At 38.5% G+C, this 23,072-nt stretch overlaps 1 protein-coding gene across 2 annotated transcripts in view; it reads left to right on the forward strand.

The window, feature by feature from the left end:
* Positions 1-23,072, forward strand: part of CRACD (capping protein inhibiting regulator of actin dynamics) — a 207,458-nt gene that overhangs the window by 98,119 nt on the left and 86,267 nt on the right. For both annotated transcript variants that reach the window (XM_063458033.1, XM_063458034.1), the window contains exon 4: positions 10,170-10,341. In XM_063458033.1, the coding sequence (XP_063314103.1) occupies positions 10,170-10,341 (172 nt within the window). The remainder of the gene's footprint in view (positions 1-10,169; positions 10,342-23,072) is intronic.

A 23,072-nucleotide genomic window follows, 5' to 3' on the forward strand; every position in this document is an offset into this window, starting at 1 on the left:
ACTTGGGTAGCATCTCACAACTTAATATATATGGGCTCGAGCAGTCATTAGCCCACAGTGTATATACAATGCCTTCCTAAGACACACAATAATCCCAATTATATTTTCAAGTGGGGAGTCACAGTGTTGGGTTATTAAGAGTTGAAGAGGAGGATTATGGAAGCATAAGATTTGGCAGTCAATTAATGTTTCAATAATACCTTTCCTTTGATCTTGGTCTGCTGTGAGATGTTTAGTTTGGTAGAATCATAATTTGCAGAATAAAGCACTAGTGCTTAGCACATTTTTCAATGTATTAGTTCTCATACAACCCGCTACATTTTCCACTTGTAAGGCTACTACTAAATCCCTTCTAGTCAAGCACGACACTGACAGAAAATAAAGTATTTCCTGTTTTCGTTAATGGTGGCACTAAGTCATCTTGCTGGGACCTTTTAATATTGAAAGTAATGCAGCTTAACTCTTTCACAACAACATTCTACGGGCTATAATTTCTCTGAATGTATATTCCATGCATCTAGTTTTTGCCATTCTATTAATGTATTTTGTTTTCAGAATTAAATAGTAAAAAAGCTATGTCTTTGGTCAATAGGAAGTAAGCATTAGAGCAGACAGAACCTCAGGGATATTTGTTGCAATCTTCTTACAGCAGCTCTTGTTTAATCATGACAAACAAGTTACATTGTTCAGGAAATTTAGTGCAACTCATTTTGAACTGTAAACTGAATGCCCTTATAAATCATTCATGGCACCAGGGATCAACACCTCGGCTTATAGTGAAACAATAAATAAAACCGTGACAAATCATAGTATTCTAACATAGCTGAACAGAGCGATTGTGAAGTACCTTCTAAGTTAATAATAAGAGAGAGAGAATTTCTGGGAGCTTTTACACACCAAGCCTTTAGCAGATGTAGACTCGCTGAAGATATTTTTGGTAAACAGTTGTGTTGGTATCCTGTGCGTAGAGTGAAATATACCGAGAAATTACATCTATCAATAATACAACTGTGACAAGACAGACCATTTTATATGTTTTTCATATTTATTATAGTAAATGCTTCTCATATAGCTGTATTACAATTAGGCAGTCAGGCTAGTGTGTGTCATGCAAATTAGGAAGCATTAGCGCAGCACTCACACCATTGCAATATAGTGTGCAATTTGGACCCTGGACCACAAAATCCAGTTTTAATGAAGATTCCAAAACAATAAGTCCAGCACCGCATTGTACTGAAAAGCAATCCAAATACTATTGAGATCCCACCGTTAACAGCCATGCTTGTTCATACCAGCAAGGTCTTTCTCAAGTTTAGAGTGCAATTGTGCAACACATCCAGGTTTAAAATACAAAATGGTCTTATTAAACGTTCTATTTCACTGTATGACTCAGGAGTAATCACATTTATCCTACATGTACTGACTGACAAGGATACCCATGCTGGTGTAATGCTCATGTTGGGTAACCCTAGAGATTAGTTTCCGGGCCATCTGTGGACCTGTATGCACAGTGACTGAAAAGGCTCCTAGTAGAAGTCATACAAGGTAAGTTTTGTTAGGGTTACACTGAGGATTAGGGTATGAGAAATAAAGAAAGTTAGGGCTTAAATGCAGTGAAAGCATGCTTCAAATGCCTCAGTTATGGGTACATTTTGACCAAAGCCAGGAGTCTAAGGGTCACCAGTGGCCTGGCCTCTGCTTACTTATTGCGAAGTTCATGTTCCACATTAGGATGATCAATTAATTTATTGAATGCATACTATAGTTCTAGTAATACAAAGTTGTACCTTTATTATCCTTTCCTGATTCCCATCTCTATGTCCCTTGGCACTTGGATCTGCTCTCCACCCCATCCGACGTTATCCGACAGGTGGGGTGGAGGGGGGGAGGTAGCTAAGGTGCATGTGTGGTGAAAGCCACAAGCACATTAGGCCCTCCCCATTGGAAAGAATTGCTGCAATGTTTCCTATGGGGAATTGACTGATGCTAAGTCGCCTAACCACCCAGGAGTGCCTCTAGTGACTGTCTGACAACCCTATAAGGTAATTATTGCAGTTTCTAGGGGGACATGGACACTGCACGAAGACCACTTTAATGAGGTGAAGTGGTTTGGGTGCCACTGCCTATAGTGTTCCTTTAATCATTGCATAATCTGTGATGGAGATAACATGGAATGGTCCCTTTGTCCTCCAAATAATAACACTGTTGGTTTTCCAACAGTCCTGTTTTTTGTTTTTTTTCTTCAAATATGTGATCTTTATTTAAAACAGCAGTGACAAGTTATGTTTATATCAATATCATCATTGTAATACAAGGCTATAGTGTTATTTCATTAGGTCTTGTCTTGCTAATACTTTAGATCTGAAATGGGTTCAATCAATGTATTTAGATTATCTAAAATAGAACTGTGCAAATGTACATGAAGCAACTAAAACAACTGCGAATCAGGCAACCCAATTTGCCTCTTCTCAACTGTAAAAAAGGCTACAAGTGTAAAAGGAGATGTTTTGTTTTCATGCTCAGCACAATTATTCCATCATTTTGCTTCGTTACAGATTAGTGTTTTACAAAACAGAATACAGAAAGATAACGGAGAACATCAATCACGGTTCTCTCTACAGGAGATACAATTATTTCCTTGATTAGGAAAAAAAAAGATTTTATCACTTTATCATTTTGCATGTGAACATTTTATTTTTCTCTGAATTACTTGCTGAACAAGAAATAACTATATATGTTTTTCACGCTCTTTTTAATAAAATCAAAATATATTTATCCCTGTTATATTTAAGAACATAGCAGAAAAACTTTTCTCCATGCAAGATATGTTTGTAGTACAAAGTGGTAGAAAACAATCACTTTATGTAAAGTGTAAAACAAATATATATTTATCCTTCTTTCCATGTTACTCACAGAGCCAATTCTCCACATAGAGTCCTTGCTTGATGGCCAGTCCTAGTCCACTAAAATAAAGTATCTAATAAAACAGAGAAATGTAACTGCATGGAAAACGATGGGAGCAATAGTACATCAGCTATAATGTACACGGTATAAATATCCTGTGTGAAAGGAACACTCAACCAGGTGCCCTCTAATGGTAGGCAGTCAAGCTATTTTTGAATGGTTTGACTTCTTACCTGGGGTCCAACAGGTGCCACTCCTGAACTTCACTACCAACGATAGAGAGCCGTAAGCCCCTATGTAGGAGCTTCGTTTTAGCTCTCCTGAGCATTGCTGGGTTAGCTCATAGGCCGAGTGCATCAGCTATTATATTTTATCTATTTAGTGTTAATATATGGAGTATGTAAAGTCTGCTGAACATCTTGACCAAGAAAATTACAATTTTGCCTTTTGGTTCCAGCTTGAATTCTTCATTATATAGAAGAAGAAAGAGTGTTATATAGGTTGTGTTATGAATACATTTGACTCGTTTTAAAATTAAATTTTTTTTACATTTCCATTGTTTTTTTGTTTTTTTTAATGCTGTGAATACATTGTTTATTACCTTTCCATAAATCAGAACTGAAACACTGTAATATAACTTATATAGCAATAGTGATGCAAGTATTTCTAATCATTAGTGGTTTAAAGTTACACAAATATTGATTTTTCCCGCTGAAAAAGGGTGCGCAAATTTCAGGACATTTTAAATGACATGTTTAACTGAGGATTTAGTCAATATCAGACACAGTCTGTTATAAATAATTCAGACATTTTAGCGATGAGAACATTCATAAGTGGAGTTATATTAACAGAAAAAGTATTTTGATTAGCCCTGTGTTATTATTCATGTAAAGCGATACACTGGCATGTTAAGAAGTAACCCTGAATTTATTAATTCAAAAGTAACTCTTTAAAAGGGATCACACTGAGCTCAAATAAATATATTTCATGCTTTGGGTTTGGGTTAGCGAAAATGGCTCACCATTATTATTAAAACTCTTCTTCATTTTGGAATTGGTTCGATGTACAATCCAGTTCAACTTGTAACCTCTATTCACCATTTCTACCATAAGTTGCCAAACTCATCCTTATCATGTCACATAACCTTCCTGTATAAAAATGCACCAGTAGTAGGAACCAAGAAATAACTGATATCCCTTTTTCTCAGAATATTTAAAGTCGCATCCTTTGATTTACAGGCACAGATAAAAAACCACTGCGTAAGAATTATAGGTGTACGTCCTTTTCCTCAAGTTAAGTACCCAATGAATTGTGACTCTGCCATAATTGGGACCTTTTAAAGTTTATACCCTGCTCTGCCCCTGCAGTGACAATGCAGGATTGAAGGAGGAAGGACAATAAAGTTGTAATGCTTTAACAAACATAACAAGGTATGAATACATGGTATCCATTAATTCGAGGAGGTAGTCATGCTTTGTTGGTCTCTGGGAAATAAATGTGCAGGATTTTAAATACTACATACCAGTCTGCACCCAACCAATGTTTTTTACACCACGGTCTCCCCATCTAATACCCTGCCAGCAGAGCTTTCATTATGGCTCAAGGGTCACCAACATTCCATATAGACTGGGGGACTCTATGCATAATCCCCTGTTCCATCTACACCTTATATGTAGTGGGTGTATAATCTGGAGCCCTTGCCATTTTCCAAATTCCCTTCATAGTGAGTTGGCATGCATAAATTATAAGTAGGTTTTTAGTGTCATGATGCATTAAATGTAAAGGTAAAGTGCCAACCCCTCAGTACTGACAATGCAATAATGCCCAGAACCCACTCTGTCAGATGACGTTACACAAACATCCTTGGTACTAACGGTGCCCATCTTTCCAAGAAGTCAAGTGGCAGAGAATGTCCTGTTGTCTTGGCGCTAGGTACCCACTACATTGGACCATCTTTTAATGCATCCCTGTTACTGACTTGTAAACATGTTCTATGATGTTGAACCAATTTATGGGAAATGGGAAATAGACTCTTCAAAATTAGAGTGATATAGTATGATATCATTTTTTTGATTAGCTATCCTGTAAAAACACGTACATAATGCTGACATCTTACTCTGATAGGAAGGATCACAGTACATTCCCAAGATGATAAAGAATAACGTTCTCTTCAGGCAAATAGCCACATTAACACAGTGTACCTGGGTTTAATGAGATATAGGTGTAACAGTTTGTAAAAAAGTTTGAAATTTCAATTAAAACCAACATAATAGAAAAGGATTTTAGGAAGCGGCAGAGCAAAGCTCAGCTCACCTCTCCTTACTTTTGGCAAAGCCAGAAAACGCTTACATAATACAGGGCCAAGTGTGCCAAATTTACAATGGAAAGCGCAAATACCAAATAATTCCTTGTTATCATATTCCTTTTTGATAAAATTGTTTGTTTGTTAGAGAAATCTGAAACTCTTGTAGGAGTTTGTTGTATGTTCCCAGTGAAGATATTTATTTTCGTATTTGGTTTAAAAATGACAATAACAGGAAAGTTATGTTTTTAATTGAGGCATTTATATTCAACTTTAACCTCTATTATTATTTAAACCTATATTACGGTATGAGTGAATAAGACTGGGCATACTGGCTGTGTCTGTAACTGCCTTAGCAATGTTTGCGAAGTCACAGTACTGTGTGTTTAGCCACAGACGAGTCACCGTGGGAGGGTGCTGCTAATATTGAGAGACGCCTAGCTGCCTTGCAAAGGTGACCTGTGTTGGAAATGAAAAAAAAGTATGTGTTTGGTAGATATTGGAGCAATTATGAAACAATTGGCTATCAACATTTTTTTGACATGTCATGTGCAGACTTTCACCAAACAAGTAAATGACAGCAGCTGCACACGTGCAGTACAGCCAGTGGTTGTGGTACTTTAATCAAATAAATGTAAGTTCCTTTTAGCTTCCTTCTACAACTGCAAGTTTTTTGCAAGTAAAAGGGATACACTTTAAAATGGCTTTGCAGATGGATAAGTGACCTTACCTTAAAGGAACAGTATAGCGCTATAAATAATAACCCCTCCATGTAAGCAGTAAGGTTTAAGTGTACTTGCCTTTTCTCCCAGGCTGCACTGCTCTGTCCACCTCCTCGCCTGAGATTGATGATCTCAGCCAATCCAATGCTTTGGGTGGCTAGTGCGCATGCGCTGAAAAATGCCCCACTGCACCAGTCAGGTGAGAACGTCTCACAGAGATTTACTCTGTTATTTCCTTGGAAGTGCCTGTAGTGGCTCTCAGAGTGATTTAACCCCTTAAGGACACATGACATGTGTGACATGTCATGATTCCCTTTTATTCCAGAAGTTTGGTCCTTAAGGGGTTAAACCTGCAGAACGGCAATGTTTTACACTGCAGAGACAAAACTAGAGGGCCATGGCAGTCAAACCACTTCATAGAGAGAGCCTATAGTTTATCTTTAACAATTACAGAGAAATATGGGACATTATACAAATAGTAGTTCTGTCATTAGCTGAAATGTGAGACCAAGTATTGGCTGAGAGATCACAGCCATTTCCATGGTTTGAACCATTGGAAAAAGATCGCAGCCTACTGTTTCAGAAGAGGAATATCCAGACGTGAGAAACTGATTTACTCGTGTGTTTTCAATTTCTTTTTAAAGCGGCACTGTCACCCCCCATATTAAAAATATGTATCTCATAGAGATAGAATCTTTATAAAATACTCATTATGACTGTGTTGGAATTTCACTGAAATTCCAACCCAGATAAGAGATATTCAGAGACAAAGTAGGAACCTTTTTATCCTCATCCTGGCTTTCTTTGACACAAGGCAGAGTCTAACTGTCAATTTTGCCCACTGTCACAATTGGCTGAGATCCTCCATAGACCTCAATGCTGTGCTTTTGTGCTTGCGCGATGGCGGCAACTGCGTGTGGCAAGTTCCTTTACATACCCCGGCATTCACAAACTTCATTAATGAAATGTTTTAGGGGATTGTTTAATCAACAGTTAAATGTGGCCAGTTTAAAACTGAATTGCCACATTGGACACTTTCCCTGTCATTTTTGTTGGTACATATTTTGCAATCATTTCACCGCAATTGATAGTTTAGTAAATAAAGTCTGCAGTCCTGGGTTAGAGTTACAGATAGATTCTCTGTGTTGTAATAAATATTTGAGTGCCTAATTTTCATGAAGTCAGCCAAAGGTCCCTGTAGAATCCTATAATTACATTGCTAGATGTAATTGTTGCACCTGTAGTCGAAGGTGAGGTCACATGCACTCTCTTTTTAATACACCGTGAATGCTCTCTATGTATTCCCCTGCAGACTGTATTATTAGTTTTATTGTTTACACAGTGCCAAAGTATTCTGCAATCTATACAATGGTATCAGTATTGAAGCCACAAGTCACCCCGTCAAGGACAGGCTGGCAATGTTACAGTAATGGGGAGGAAAAAGGATCTATAATGCACATAAATACACATAAGCTCCAGATCTGGGTTGGTCAAGAAGTAGAGCTACAACTACATTCCCTGTGCATTGCCAGTCTTAAAGGGACACTGTAAGCACTGTAACTGCCTTATCTAATTGAAGTGGTTATAGTGTCTATAGGACCTTGGTGCCTATCTTCCAGTCAGTTAGACTGTTTTCAATGGATTAATGCTAAATGAGCGCATCCCCTCTGAACTGCTTAGCTGATAAAGAAACATTAGCCTGATGACCAATGGCGGTGATTGGCTGCAAGTCCCAGTTGATTGCTTTAGGATTGCTTTAGGAACCCCCATTCAGTGTTAAACTAGTCTAAATGGTTTAACATGTAATGGCTTCGCAATCCCAGGGGTTTCTAGGCACAACAAACTATTGAATCAGATTAAATGGTTATAGTGCCCCTTTAAGATTGGCAAGCCATTGAAGTACTGCTTTTTTGCTATTTCTCTTCAAAATAATACTTGGGAAATAACTGACAATGTAAATCTTTGCTAATTTTACTGGTTCTTTAAGGGTATCCTATAGTGCCAGGAAAACAAAGCCGGTTTCATGGCACTATAGATTTCAAAATGCCCCCCTCCTCCACGGCTCTGAAGGGGTTATTATTATTATTATTGCCTTCCAGAGATGATACCTCTGCTTAGGCATTTCTGCAGTGCCTGGTTGCTTTTGAGTTCTGGGAGTTACTAATCAATGCTGGTTTTTGGGGCCCAGTCTGAAATATAAAGTCAGGGGTTAGAAGAAAAAAGAGATGTTGAGGTAATTAGAGATGAAAAACCAGAGGAGATAACATCTGGGATAAAAAGATATGAAGGATCATATAGGTGAAAGTCATAGTCAAAGTCAACACTAAACATAAATTTACAAGACTATTAGTGAAAGTAGTAACACTAGCAAAACAAACAATAAAAAAGTCATAAAGAATGAACATAAATTAACAACAAGACTATGAGTGCACCAACTTTAACAAAACAGAAGAACAGTCACTTACTTGTATCCAGCCCCGATGTCCCTCGGCACTGGGTCAGGCTCCGCCCACGCTCCGGCAATGGCCGTGCTCGCATTAGGATTTCCCCATAGGAAAGCATTATTCAGAGCATGAGAACGTCCAGCGTCAGATAACAGACCAAAGGTCCATTTCGAATCCGGAAGCCCTCTAGCGACTGTCTCGTAGACAGCCACTAAGGGCAGACTTAGAGCTGAAATTTAAACATTGCAGTTCTATGGAATGTACTAGGTGCAAAAGGGACACCGCAACCAAACCACTTCAATGAGCTGAAATAGTCTGGTTGCCTACAGTGTCTCTTTAAAATAAACAATCCAATGAAGGTTCTCACAATGTCTAGCGTTCAGTCATGATAGAAATTCCGTAATAGAACAGTGTAATACATAACCCATAGCTTCTGAAATAAAACAAATATAACCCATTGATTGTTATTTTTACATTTGTATTCTCAATGATGACCTTTTTGTATAGATTTTACAGTAAACTAAGGTTATACACATCAGTGGTGACAGGAAAACTGAATGTTTATAGTGATTGTGCCAATCAATAAACACTACTCTCCTTGAGGCCCTGTCCGGTTGCCAACTTCTCTCATCCCATTTACAATTGTTTTTGTTTGAAGTTCTATTAGATTTCACGTAAAGCTAATCTGCTGTTTTGTGCAAATAGTATGTATAATTGCATTTGATTTATATCCCGCAAATGTTTCTGTTTGCTTGTTTGCCTCTTAAATTGTGTTAGATGTTCTATTATGTTCTCGATAGCACATATTATCTTCCCTGGAAATGGCAAATATATATAAATTTATAAATCTAGGTCCAATAAATTCAAAACGGACAAATAGCTGTTATTATAATAAAAGGGCAATAAAGAGAGATGATGTTATTTAGTACTTTGGAAAATATGTGCTTTTTGATTTTAGCTGGACTAATGGTTCTATAACATGGTAATAGAACTCTGAATCAATCTGTGGTATAAATATGACAAGGCCTGTAATACATTCAGTGCAGTGTAACACAGGGATTGTACTTTGGGCATCAAACAGAATGTAAAATGTACGGTGCGATGCTTGATCATATCGCGAATGGCTCAGCCAAGGTAAGTTATACGTTAAATAACAATGGAACGATTCAACAGTGTTTGCGATTGACTTACAGGAAAATACCTGTTTTATGGGGACTATACAACTGATCTGAGCTCCTATAATCTGTCAGAGTTCTTGTTTAAACCCACATGCGTGTCTTGATTGGTGGTGTGGATAAATGCATGGACTGGTTTTGCAGTGTGTGATTAGGAAATGCATGTAGACTGCAAGCTCGTTTGAGCAGGGTCCTCTTCAACCTATTGTTACTGTAACATTTTGTAACTGCCTCATTTATTGTTAAATTTCACCCTTTTATGATATTGTAAAGGGCTGCGGAATAAGTTGGCACTAAATAAATGCCAATACTAATAATAGTAATAATGGAAATGTATTGTACTGGTGATCTGCCTTTCCAGGTGCGGTGGGATTTTTTTTCAACACAGTTACTTGAAGAGCAGAGAGATTGCCTATCTTAGTGTACGCATGCTTTTCCTGCTGATCCGATCTTCGTTCTGCTTTAACAACTTGGAAAGACATCAACTCTAAACTTGTGTTAGATTGTACTTGGATTTGCACTTTGGCTCTGCCCTATCTCGGAGCTGTGATTGTGTGCGACTATACATTAGCATATGTAATGCTGATAAGAAAGTGTGCTTTCTCTCTGTTGTGATTTGCAGAGAAGAAAAGGACAGGCAAGTTTCAGCCTCTAAGGAAATTCTTTGGCAATAAGAAAAAGAAAAGAACTACACTGCACTTTAAAGAAGGTAGTTTGAAACCCAGCCACTCCATTGGGAATGTTTGTAATAATCCAACTCTCTCATCAGATGATGAATATTGCGCTGATCTGAAGTAAGAACAAGTTTCTTTCATTCTTAATTTGATTTATTAATAATTCATATGATTTATCGTTTGCATCATGCTGTCTGTCTTGTCTGTCCGTATGTGTAAGCTGTCACAGTATCCAGGATTGGGCAATGCAAATATAACTGAACGTCTGTGCCCTCGTGCTGTTAGAGGTACTCTGTATATAAATGTTTTTAGGGTTAATAATTTTATTATTTTGAATGGACACAGTTATTAATACGAACAACATCAAATAATTTAATCAGGCAGGACACTTTATCTAGGGTTAACGTTTATGTTGGGGTATACATACAATGCAAAGTTTTGTTAATTTAGAAATAAATAGGTTTCATATTCTCTTGTTGTTCCACAGTATCAGTTTGTAAACAGGTCTGCAAGCTTCCTCACACCAACCTATGGTTACATAGGCATGTGCAAGGGATGTGCCAGCTGTGCCCGGGCACACCTTAATGTGTGACCACATTGTCATCCCTGGGCCCTGTTTAGGCTTCTATGGTCACATGCAACATTTCATGTCATTTCAGATCATTGCTTTAAATAAATGTATTATTTTTAGTGACGCTTAGATGGTAATTTTCTCTGGGTGTATGTTAGTTGCATACATCCTTGTCAGTTAGTGGATGCCATGCAACCAAATGTAGAATGGGTTATATTTTAAAGCTGTCCTTGGCAGTATCATGCGTATAGAGTTAGGACTTTCATTAGTGATAAAGAAAACTAATATCTGTGTTATGTGGTAGAGAAGGAACATAACACTGAGGCAGTTACATTACGTCTACAAGCTTTAGTCAGTATGTCAGTGCATGCATCCTCTGCTCACTGATTGCAAATAGACTGCCTTATTGTTAATCTGAAGCACAGAGATTACCCCGGTTACAGGACACAAGCAGTTAAACCTCCACTGTGTGAAGAGATTGTCGTTTTACATTGTGATATGTGAAATCATGATCACGTGTAATTTACTCAAAAAGTCCGTCATGATGTAAGGTTATGTGAGCTTCAATGTGTTCTCCACTGACTCTTAATCCCTTCAGACCACATCGATGTATTATTAAATGGCGAAAAACCATGGTCATTCCAGGCTTGCTGATGAAAGCTGCTGTAGGTGAAGTTTTATGTAAAAATATTGCCTATATGCAGTCCTTGCACTATGACCACGTCAAAACACGTCAGAGTTACTCTTTAACATTCATTTATTGCCCAGTTTTAGTAAAGATTTTTTTTTTTTTAAAGTGCACGTTTCTAATGCCGATTACACGGGTCGGAGACTGTGTCATACCTATCATCATTACTGTCACTCATTAAAGGTCACCTGTCATGCCCTAAACAGATTCTATTTATACATTGTGCTAAAAGTTTTGCTAGCAAATGTATAGATTAGGAGGATGACTTATTTAAAAATAGCTTTTTGTTTTTTTCACCTGTCAGTCAATGCCTCGGCGTGCCGAAGCATTGACTGACAAAGGAGAGCAGAAAAGTCCTCCCACAGGAGGACCTTATGGTCTCCTGTGGTTGTTGTGGAAACTACCTTGTTGGAAAAATAGGAACGGAATGATGTGATGTCACTCCATTCAGAGACCGGCACGCTGGCAACAAAGTCAGTGTGCCGACTTTACTTGCCAGAGGTATGTGTCCCAAGCAAAGGAAATCAGAGTAGACTTCAGAAGGAGCGCAGGTGGAGTGGAAGACGGCCAGAGGTGGATGTTACACGAAGAGTAACAACCAAGAAGGGGTGTTGGAACAGAGGAAAAAATAGCAAATCTTTATACTTTACATTGAATACAACATCTTTTCCATATACTGTGTGTTCAATGTATATTGGAGCGATTTGAGTTAATTTTTTTTCACAACAGGTTTACTTTACAATGTTGATGATGTTCATATAGAATTATGTCACATCTCTCAGAAACCTCTCATGGTTTTTTGTTGGTGCCGTTGTAAACTCACTCAAGTAGTGGTCCTCTACCAGTACAATTTCATTGTATAATTCTGAAAACAATTGGCCATTAAACAAACACACTATCAGGGTGGCGCCACCGATTATACGAAAAGAAGGGAATCTACAGAACAAATAGAACATGTACACATAAGGTAGTACTGTAAACATGAGTAAGTGGTAATGACTTTAAATTGCACTGACAAAAAACAAACAAAATAATACCCTAATTGGTGTATCTAACATAAGGTATTTTGATTTTGGCCCTGCCTATTGATTGATGGACCTAAAAGAAAGTCTGTTATTATCAAAACTCTCTCTCCTATAGTTGTGGAAATGTGATTTCTTCAGTTTTCTATGCATGTTTGCACTACAGGACATTTGCCTAATTGCTCAGACTAGGACAGGAGCTACTGATGTTTGATTATGGAAGGTAATTAGAAATGGATGAATACTCCAGGAAATGGTTGTTTTGGAATGGCTGTGTGTTATAAGAAAGGACAAAGAGACATAATCTGGAAGACCAGGATTCTTACTAAGAACAGGCCACCCAGCAGTCCTTATTTCGGCAGTCATGATTTTCAGGGTCTGTCCCACGTTACCTTTTTAGTCAGCAACTAGCATATTGCAAGCAAACTGTTATATGCACTCATACTTTGTTCAGGGCACCAGGACCCTGCAACTGAAACTGAAACAGAACTCCCTGCAGGGTCTGCCCACAGTGGGCTAACCTTAGATTATAGGAAGGCAGATAATTGGCAGGCAGCTTGGCATGCATATATGCACTGTAGTACTGCACTTGCTTAAATGGTCACTCTGTAAGGTATATAAAAAAAGAATGGGGCAATAAATGCCTGGGAAATCATTTTAAGTAATACATCCATGCGTGCACCTGCAAGCTAAGCACAGATTTCCTGTTCAATCTGTCTGATGTACAAACTTTGTAATGTGTGTTAAATTAATTTATTTATATAACCCCAAGAAAACTGGAGTTCTATTTTTGTAAGTGTTTTGGAGTTAAATGGGCAAAAGACCCAAATTATGAAACTTGCCCATAATGGAAACAAACCTGAATATGGGACCATTATCAGAAGTCAAAGTGTTGATGTTCCAAAGTAATTCTAGCCAAGCAGTAATGTGTTAATGGTAGTCCTACTTTTGTTTGAAGAGCGTTTATCCACCTATGCCAGCCATTCTCGGCCAAGTGAGAACAAATTTCCCAGTAATCGATTAGATCACGACACAACAAACAATGTTATATGCCAAGACTTTACTCAATATTTTACCGCCATCATCACTTCTTTTTTTTTTTTTTTTTTGTTATCTGGCATTAGTAGATATCAAAACAATCTGGCATGGTTTTCTCTTGAATAAAAGGCTATAATAATTCAAAGGTTGATATACTGAGGACAAAGCATTGTGGTAGGTCTTAAAATCCTATTGCCAGGCTGTGCCGGATCTGTACAGTTGTTCCAATTGAAGATGAAAAATAGACATGTTTTGGAACAAACACAAAGGAGAATAATCATATACAAATAACTAGCTGTTGGGTAAAATGATGTGATGCTAATACTGTATATGGTACAGTCATTATGTTGCTGGTTGCATCCAGCTTCAATCAGTGTTCCCAAAAACAAAGTAAATAAGAGCAATTGTGATGGATGCCTCCTGTTGTCTAGAGAAAGAGGAAAGACAGCAGCACTTCTCGGTGAAATTATGATCCTTTTCTAAAGACCAACAGAGAGGCTAAGTTTCAACTTAGATAAAGATATTGTTTAGACTTTAGACTCGCGCTACTCCTGTGCTGCACAATGGCTATAGTATCCATCAATCTAAATGCATAAACAAAAGAAACAAGCAAAAAACTGCTCACTATTCCAAATCCATATGTAAATTTACATCAGGTTTTTGGCACCACTGCAAAGGACATTGAAGTGTAAGTTCTCCAGCCAAGGCAACTGTCTTAAGTGAGTCCTACACTAACAATTCACCATGCTGATTTCAGCTAAATGACAAAATCTCTATTGAATCTCAATTAAGAATAATATAAAAGTGATTAACACCTATTAACACTTTTGGATGGGGGGCCACATGAACAAACAAGCAGAAATAAAATATTTTATCTGGGAACTTTACTGATGTACATTTAAATAACAGAGGTTTTTAGTACCACTACAATGTCCATTTTCTAAAGCCCTTTAGTGTTCCAGGACAGTACATTCAAAGGGTATTGAAAATTATGAATATGACAGGAAGATGTACTGCAATCACCAAGGAGATAGAAGTGGAGTCTATTTGTACAGCATTTCGCCGTGAAATGCTACACATATGAAGTTTAAGAACGTGTAACTCCAACTTAGTCATTGGAGTGTCATCAGCCAACCCTAGAGTTCTGGGCTGGCAAATATAATTCTGTGTAACTTTCGTTGTACAGAATGTCAGTTACTGGCTGAGAGCGGTCGGCTGATGTTCTCAGCCAATAAATGGCGACGGCCGCAGCTTCTGGCTTCTGCTGGTTTGCAGAATCAGGAATTGCGTCACTGGACCATTAGGGATCATTAGAGCCCAGCAGATACTCCGCTAAGGAGGCAAACCATTGCTAACAGTTTGCCCGGGATCCAGGTCGTAGTACTCCAGTCATCATGCTCACTACAATGGGGTGTCTTGGAGTAACCCTTTAAGTAAGAAGCATTATTGTAATACAAGTGACACAAGTAGGTTATACAAATGTAACCATTACAGTGACACCAGGGGACACCATATGTTAAATAAATATTTAATATGAAAGTTGCAAACAAAGATTAAAACATTTGCATTTGTGTTCTCTAGGGAAGATGAGACAGCCCTTAATAAAAAAAAGATGTCCGTTTATATGGAAATGTCACCCAGACAAAATTAACCCTCACAAACTCAATCAAACTAAATTCTCATTGGGCCTAAACCTTCCAAATGCACACACTTATAGCCTGGCATTGCAAACAAAACATGCCGTATACTAGGTGGGGAACCGCCCTCGACTCCCCTCGTAATGTCACAACCCATAGACAACCCATTCTTACCCTGCCCATTTCTTTTACTTCCCTCCCGCTTACTCCCAAACCCATTTTTTATAACAACAATGAAAGCGTGGGAACTGTTTAGACCAGGAGGTTCCCAAAAGGTAGATCCCCAGATGTTTTAAATGTACAGCTTCCATGATACTTTGCCATTCTAAAGGCATTCCAAAGATATGCAAAGCATCATGGGGGTTGTAGTTCTACAACATCTGAGGAACTACAGTTTGGGCAATCCTGATTTAGACTGAAATTTGGAGCACACCCAACAACGTGCGTCAGGGCTCACTCTTGATACCTCCACTCTTTCAGCTCTCTCAGACTACAGACCACTTTAGACCCTTTTTTTTTTTAATTCTTTATTTATAACAAGGTTAAACACCAATGACATAAAATACAGTGACATATGTATAACAACGTGGACAGAGTCATGAGCCTATACATGTGTAGCGAACCATGCACATGAGGAGACAAAATGCCGTGGCCCCTTTGCTGATAACGAAAGCGTGTGGTCCATGAAATGTCCATATTACTGCATGGTGTCCAACCAATTTTTTAAATAATAAAATCGAAGCTAAACAAAAAGGAACGGCTATAGCACTTGAAATACATTGTGTCCGGAACTAGGGATACCTATTCGCATAGCTTTCGGGTGTAATAATAACCTAGTACTAGCCCAATGGTGGGGGCACCCAGTAGTGTGCGTGCATACATTCAATCAAGGCCTCCAGGCATTAGCGCCCCTCACCAATCAGGGCGCGGGCATAGCCAATGTAAAAACGGAAAAGAGTATGGAGCCATTCAGAGTAGTAGTGGCCATAAAAGAAAAGAATAGATAGGAAAGATAGACATGAGATAGGGGATCAGCGGAAAGAGAGAGTAAAGGAAAAAGGATAGAGAAAAAAAAGAGGGGTCATGGGGGGGGGAGGGAGGAGGGAGGGGAGGAATTTCACTTGTGTCGCCCCTCAGTGCCCTATAAGACAACATACTGACATAAGACTTCTCGAAATAGTGTCTGGTGTAGATTAGTACATTCCCTAACAGGCTAGCCTCATCCTTGATGCCTCTCGTTGGAAACCCCAGCGCACCTTTGCAAGGGGACAAGTCAAGGAGGCACTCAGCTCCAGAAAGTACTAGTTAGGGTAGACCCTTTTTGTGTTATAAATAGATATTGTGTTAGTGTATAGTCTGATGGTGGACTTGCTTGTCTTACATCAGGATCGGACAACAATGTGTCCGGTTACTCATATTTCATGTTGGATTTTATACCTGTTACATTAGCAATTTAGGCATTATCGTGCAGTGTAGTTAGACTAGTTTTCTCTTTATATGACAGGTGCCCTCAAACGCTCAGATTTCCATTATTTGACTCCACTTAAGATCTTAGGTATCTAGTCTCCTTCCTTCTTCTGCCGATATATTTTATTTGCAGCTTAGTACACCTTAATCTAGAGGTGCACTCTAGGGTGCTGTACTGTACACACATCAAATTGGTACTATTGGATATTTTTTACTGGTCTTAACAATTACCTGGGTTTATATTGCTATACTCCAGGATTGTGTTACTATTTCAGAAACACTGTTTAGTTTATAACCTCAATCTTGCTGGTCGCAATAACCTTTTATTCTGTGTTTGTTGCATGTTATTTGGTATATTTGATGTTCTTTCTATATGCTCTTCCTTCGTGCTCTGGGCTGATTCTCCTGAAATACCATTGCAACTGCACAAGAATAACTTTAATAACAGTTTCTAATATGTATCAGTTGTAGCAATTATATGGTCCGTGTCTACTAGCAAGTGCACCTTTAGATAGACACATTTATATACTGTATAGATTTTTTAGTACTAACGTGCTAGATTTTACCCTTATATCCTCACTCAATACCTCTTTTTCACTTTTTTTGGTTTGATTAGTTTATTTTATTTTTTTATTTAAAGAGACACTATAGTCACCGGAACAACTTAATGTAGTTGTTCTGGTGAGTATAATAGCTCCCTTCAGGCTGAAAAGTGTTTACATTGCCCCTAGGGACACCACATTGACCCTCCAAGTGGCCACTCTTTAGATGGCCACTGGAGGGGCTTCCTGGCTAAGGGCCACACAGTAATCAGCCCTGCCATTCAGCATCCCCACGCTCTGCATGGAGATGCTGAGTTTTCCTCATAGAGATATGAGGAGGTCCTGATTGGCCAAAAAGGCATTTGGCCCCGTCCCCATGATGATTTTAGCCAATCCAATGCTTTCCCTATGGGAAAGCTTTGGATTTGCTCAAAATCAGCCATTTTGATGATGTCACAAAGGGGGCTGAGCCAGTGCCGGCGGACTCGCGCGGCGCTGGAAATAAGGTGAGTTTTAAACTTTTATAGTGGGGCTTGGGGGGAGGGAAGCCACCTAAATGGTGGGATTAGCACTATAGGGTCAGGAATACATGTTTGTGTTCCTGACTCTGTAGTGATTCTTTATTTCTATTAAAAGTTATGTTTTAGGATATAATGATCTGTTATTAATATAGGACAGTCTGTGTCTCTTATTCTTTTTTAAATTCATAATGGAACATTTAGGGTTACCCCCTATTCTGTCCTGGATCTTCTCTGAACAATTGCTTCCAATTTTCGTTTTTACATGTCATAAAAAGAAAATCAACTACAGAATATTTCAAGAGTCCAGCCGATCAGGATGACATGTATTACTGATTTTGGAGATGCCTGGTGGAGAAGGTATTTTGGAGGGAAATCCAGCAATACTGAACCCTATCAACTTCCCAAGCTCCCCCTTGACCCAGACTATGGGTCCCAGAGATATTGATGTTGGGGCCGATAACAACCCAGCACCATCCAAACAAAAAAACTTTATACCTTAGCTGTGGCAGGGGGCAGGAAAAGCACCTTGCCGGTCTGGAGCTAGCCACATTCCTCTTCAATTATTCTGTTCTGAACCAAACTGGAACCCTATACTGAATGGACTGGACCCATACTCCTGTAAATAAGGAACTTGCTAATAAAAACTGTGTCCGAGTATGGAAAGGATGTATTCTTACCTTAGAACCTTCTTTTGAACACACAATATACACAACATTTGTGTATACAGGCTGGTACTCCTATAAGCTGGTGGCAGGTCAGACTTCAATACCGCCAGCCGTGTAAACACTGAATACCCGATCCCCAGACACACTAACATCGATATCCAATCCCCAGGACACCATAATTATAGAATCATGCAGCCACTGTTCTATAACCCTATTCAAATTGTTGATTTTAACCCAGTTTACCCCTTAAGGACCAAACTTCTGGAATAAAAGGGAATCATGACATTTCACACATGTCATGTGTCCTTAAGGAGTTAAAGATGGGATGCTTACCTCTTCCTCCATCCGGTAGTGGAGGAAACACCTTCCTACCAATCCCTAACCATCAATAATCCCATTATCACCCCCCCAAATATCAATACTTCCATCATCCCTGCCCTTGTCCGTTTCCTTGTAAATCGCCCTTCCCTCATTCATCTATTTTAAACAAAAAATAAATAACCAGAAGAAGAAGTTCAAGTGTCACTTGTATTTTGGAAGCAAAACATCAAAAAGCATATATCGAGTAAACTTGGAATTTTAGCAAATTGAAATAGAAATGTCAAAATTTAGGCAAAAATAATCTGGAAAATTTTACAACTCAACTACAAGATAAAGACCCGGTAGGGTCGAAACGTTGCTGCTTTTGCCCCAATAAAGGTGCCATTTTTGTTATCCCAGAGTGCCTGAACTGTTATTTATTCTGCATATCTTGGAAGGGAGGCCTGGGTTATTTGGTGAGTGCGGTATCCAGTATATCTCTACAACTCCGCTACAGTCACAGCTGGATTATTACAGCCTAAACTTTGCCATTCAGGTTTCAATTTGCTATAATTCTGGAGTTTACTGTATAAACATCACAGTGTTTTTGTGGTCTGTATATCATAATAAACTGGCAAACACAGATATTTACCGAAATGTACATATTTGAAGTATTTGACCAATTAAACTAATGCACAATAGTTTTTTTTTTTTTTTTTAATAGTATATCAGTACTTCATGACATACATGTCAAACATTCATTTTTCTCATATTATACAGTGTGGGCCAAAGTTGGGCTCTTTCTATTGCATTATTCAAAACCTTAGTTAATTTTTGAGGCTTTAGTGCTCAAATTTATGACTGATAACCTGTGAGGTCACCCTGCATCAGACGGTGCATTTGTCAGGCTACTATTGGAGCTGATAAATTATCCGTGGACCCCAGAAATGATAGTTTTGCTTATTGACAAAACCATTTAAATGATAATTGACCTGTCATTTTGAAAATAAAATTCCACTATTGTTATTCTTTGTTCCTTTGTGAAATTACTCATGATGAATCTCCCAAAAATCAGTTATGTGCACCAGCAACAAAAATGTTTTAACTGCTAACTAATAATCTATTTACCTGTCAAATCGAACTCTGAATTGTGGCACACATTGTGTAAAACAAAATCCCATACACTATGCCGGCCTTAAGGAGACCACATTTTAGGTAAAGGTATTCTCTCACAGCAAGAACTGCAGTAAATAAATCCTTATTTTTTTCTGTCATTCTGACATCATGGCCATTAAATCACATTTTATCGCAGATGTTTCATCAGAAAAAAAAAGTTACATGACCAATTGACCATCCATTCTCAAGACAAGTGAGTGAAGGCTTATTATCTTCTTCAGAATTCTCTGATCGTTTTTCTGGTTTGGCTGACATAGCAGGCTTCAGCTTTTGGATCTGGTAATGTGATCTACAGTATCTCAGGATCCATCCCACAATGGCCCCCTTTGCTTTCTAGCTTCTCTGCCCATTTAAAGCTTGGAAGCATGTGAGTTTATATTAACCATTTAGTTGTAACTGCAAATGATGCTTAAAAATTCCTTTTGCGGAATCTTGGCGCTCATGAAAACCTCTAAGCAGAGTTCACGAGCACTGAATCCCATGACTTGAATGGTGAGTGGTTCTCTGATAAACTCCACATGCTCGTACCCTTACTCTCTCGAATGGCCACCACACTTGATAGATTTTATGTCAATGGTGACTATACAATCGTTACAATGACCTTATTCCAGACTGAGAGCAAATAAAGCATGTAAGGAAAGCATACAAGCCCACTCCCTCTCTATAAATACTTATTGAGGTTATACAGTCTGTTGGTGCCTAGTAATTGTTTCTGTTCCCTGGCGTGGCTTGTTCTAATTGACCACATGGACATGAAGTGCCTATATTTAGGTCAACAACCATTTTAAGCTGTATTAACTAGTTACTCGATTCCGGGCAGTCTTTATCATATGATTTGGTGAAAAACATTCCCGAAGCAATATTTCAAGATAAGTTGTTCTAATGATGTCTAATAGATACGCAGTTAAAATATCTTCGAAAACCCTAACTGTTTAATCTTGGCACTTTCTGAACTTTATACAGTCATTTCAGGCTTGATATAGACTGGACAGAAATTAAAGATTGCCCCCTCAGCTAATCTCAGGGGGGAAGAAAATTAACAATACATATAAAGAGAGGTCATGAAGATAGCTTTGTCTGTTGTACAATGTGCATGGGTTCCACGTTGACCAGCCAGGTCTGTATTTAGGGCAGCAGGATTGGCTTTGTAGCAGTATGTAACCTTAGTATGCCTCTGACAGTGGGCATGTCCGATTAAATACCTTAGGGTTTTTTTCATGTTTGATTTGAAACATAAAATGTATCGTATGATAGCACTTGCATTTTTTTAAATTTATTTTTTGGAAAAGGTCTAAGTGTTCAGTAGCAGCTATGTGTTTATTAGCTGATACACAGTCCGTCATAGCAAACCATATTTCTAATTAAAACTGATGCATATTTCTAATTAGAACTATTACTTGCGTTGTCATAGAAACAGGCTGCAGTATTAGCATAATTAAATTTTCCTGATTTTACTGAACAAATCAGTCTTTTATCAGTACTATCCTAATCACAGGCATTAGTTTAGCTTTTGAGAGATAGTATGGCACACATCCAAGTGTGATAGAAGATAATTAATTAGTGTCGTCCTTTTCCCATCAGGCTATTCTCCTTTTTTGATTACATTTCAGTACATACTAGACTAAATATGTAACTAGTGGCATCATTCTCACGTGAAAGCATGGGATGATGTCTAGTCCTGTAAATTATGTTGTACTCTTTCTGAAATGTCTCAAAATATCAATGTGCACATATTTTTACTATTCTACTCCTGGTACCTACATCACTGACCAATAAGTTTGGTCAGTTAAATATCACCAATTTGAAGTTCTTAGCAAATTTTTAATGAAGCCCTAAATATCTATAGTGTATCTGCGCGGCCTCACAATACCAAAGTTTTAGTAGTAATAACAAAGACGTGGAATGGCCCAACAGATATTGGACACATATTATCCTGAGCAAAGTGATTTTCTTAGTAAAACTCATTTTTGCACATTGTTTTGAGTGGCTATACGCCCCTTTTACCAAATTAATTTGTGTAGTATCAGACACATCCGGCTTCAGCAAAAACAATGCCACACTTGAAATAGCTGGGCATAGACCGCCAGACTTACAATGTAAATTACAAAAATAATATATTTCAGATATTTTTTAGGTAGCAGGAATCATTGCTAATTTTCAGTTTGCTACTGAGTTGTGCGGAAATCTCAGACTTTGGGGGTTCTCTATAGTGACAAATCTGAATTTTATATAGATACAAATAAAAGATTTAGCCTTGGTCTTAAGTATCAAACATAGAATATGAAGACCTACTGAAAATGTACCCATTTACCATAACACACGGACACTCAGACCCAAACCCTGAAGGTTCCCATGACATACTTGCAGTCTACCTGTGACCCAGACACCACCCTCTGGAATTATTACTACCGAAGTTCCACTTCTGCAGTAGCAATAACCATTATGTCCATATTTGGATGTCATTGGATGAGTGAGTGTGCCACCTGACATGCTCTGCCAATCAGTGACATGATCCAAATAGGGCTGAAATGTATATTTCTAATGTAGAAGTAAAACTTTCACATTAGCAGTTTCGGTGCTCGAGCACCCAGGACACAGGATATGTCGGCTACGGCCTAATAACACCATAGTGATTACAGCGGCATTTAGTGGTTATGATGCTTACACTGCCCTTTTAATCCATCCAAAAGTCTCCATCAATTAGCAGACCTCTGCTGTGAGCAGGCACACGTCGCAGTTCCCTGCACAGCTTTGAGAAGTTTAATGACTTAAACTGTGTGAGTGCACTGAGTGCTTAGATAGATTTCACTATAGGATGTCAGTGAGAAAGGAGTGGGGGAAAACATCTAGGAAATGGCAAGGATGTAAAAGGGACATTTTCAGGGACAGTTTACTGGTGTTACACACACTAAAATAAGTATAATATATGACTCTGGTGACTGAAGTGTCCTTTAACCTGGAGTCAGCTGCTTCCCCCCCCCCCTCCCCTCTCAGGTCAGGTGGAGTTGAATGTACCTTCTTCTATTTCTATTTCATTTTATTTGGGATTCCACATATAATCCCCCCCCCCCTTACTCCCCCACCTGCCATAGATGAGGACATACCTACTAAACAGTGAGCAGCCAGCAGGGCCGGATTTAGATGAAAAGAGGCCCTAGGCTATTCCACTTATGAGGCCCTTTCACCTCCCATTTTTAAGTTTGTAAATTACATGAGAGACAATA

The sequence above is a fragment of the Pelobates fuscus genome, chromosome 6 (genome assembly GCF_036172605.1).
Source record: "Pelobates fuscus isolate aPelFus1 chromosome 6, aPelFus1.pri, whole genome shotgun sequence".
Taxonomy (NCBI): domain Eukaryota; kingdom Metazoa; phylum Chordata; class Amphibia; order Anura; family Pelobatidae; genus Pelobates; species Pelobates fuscus.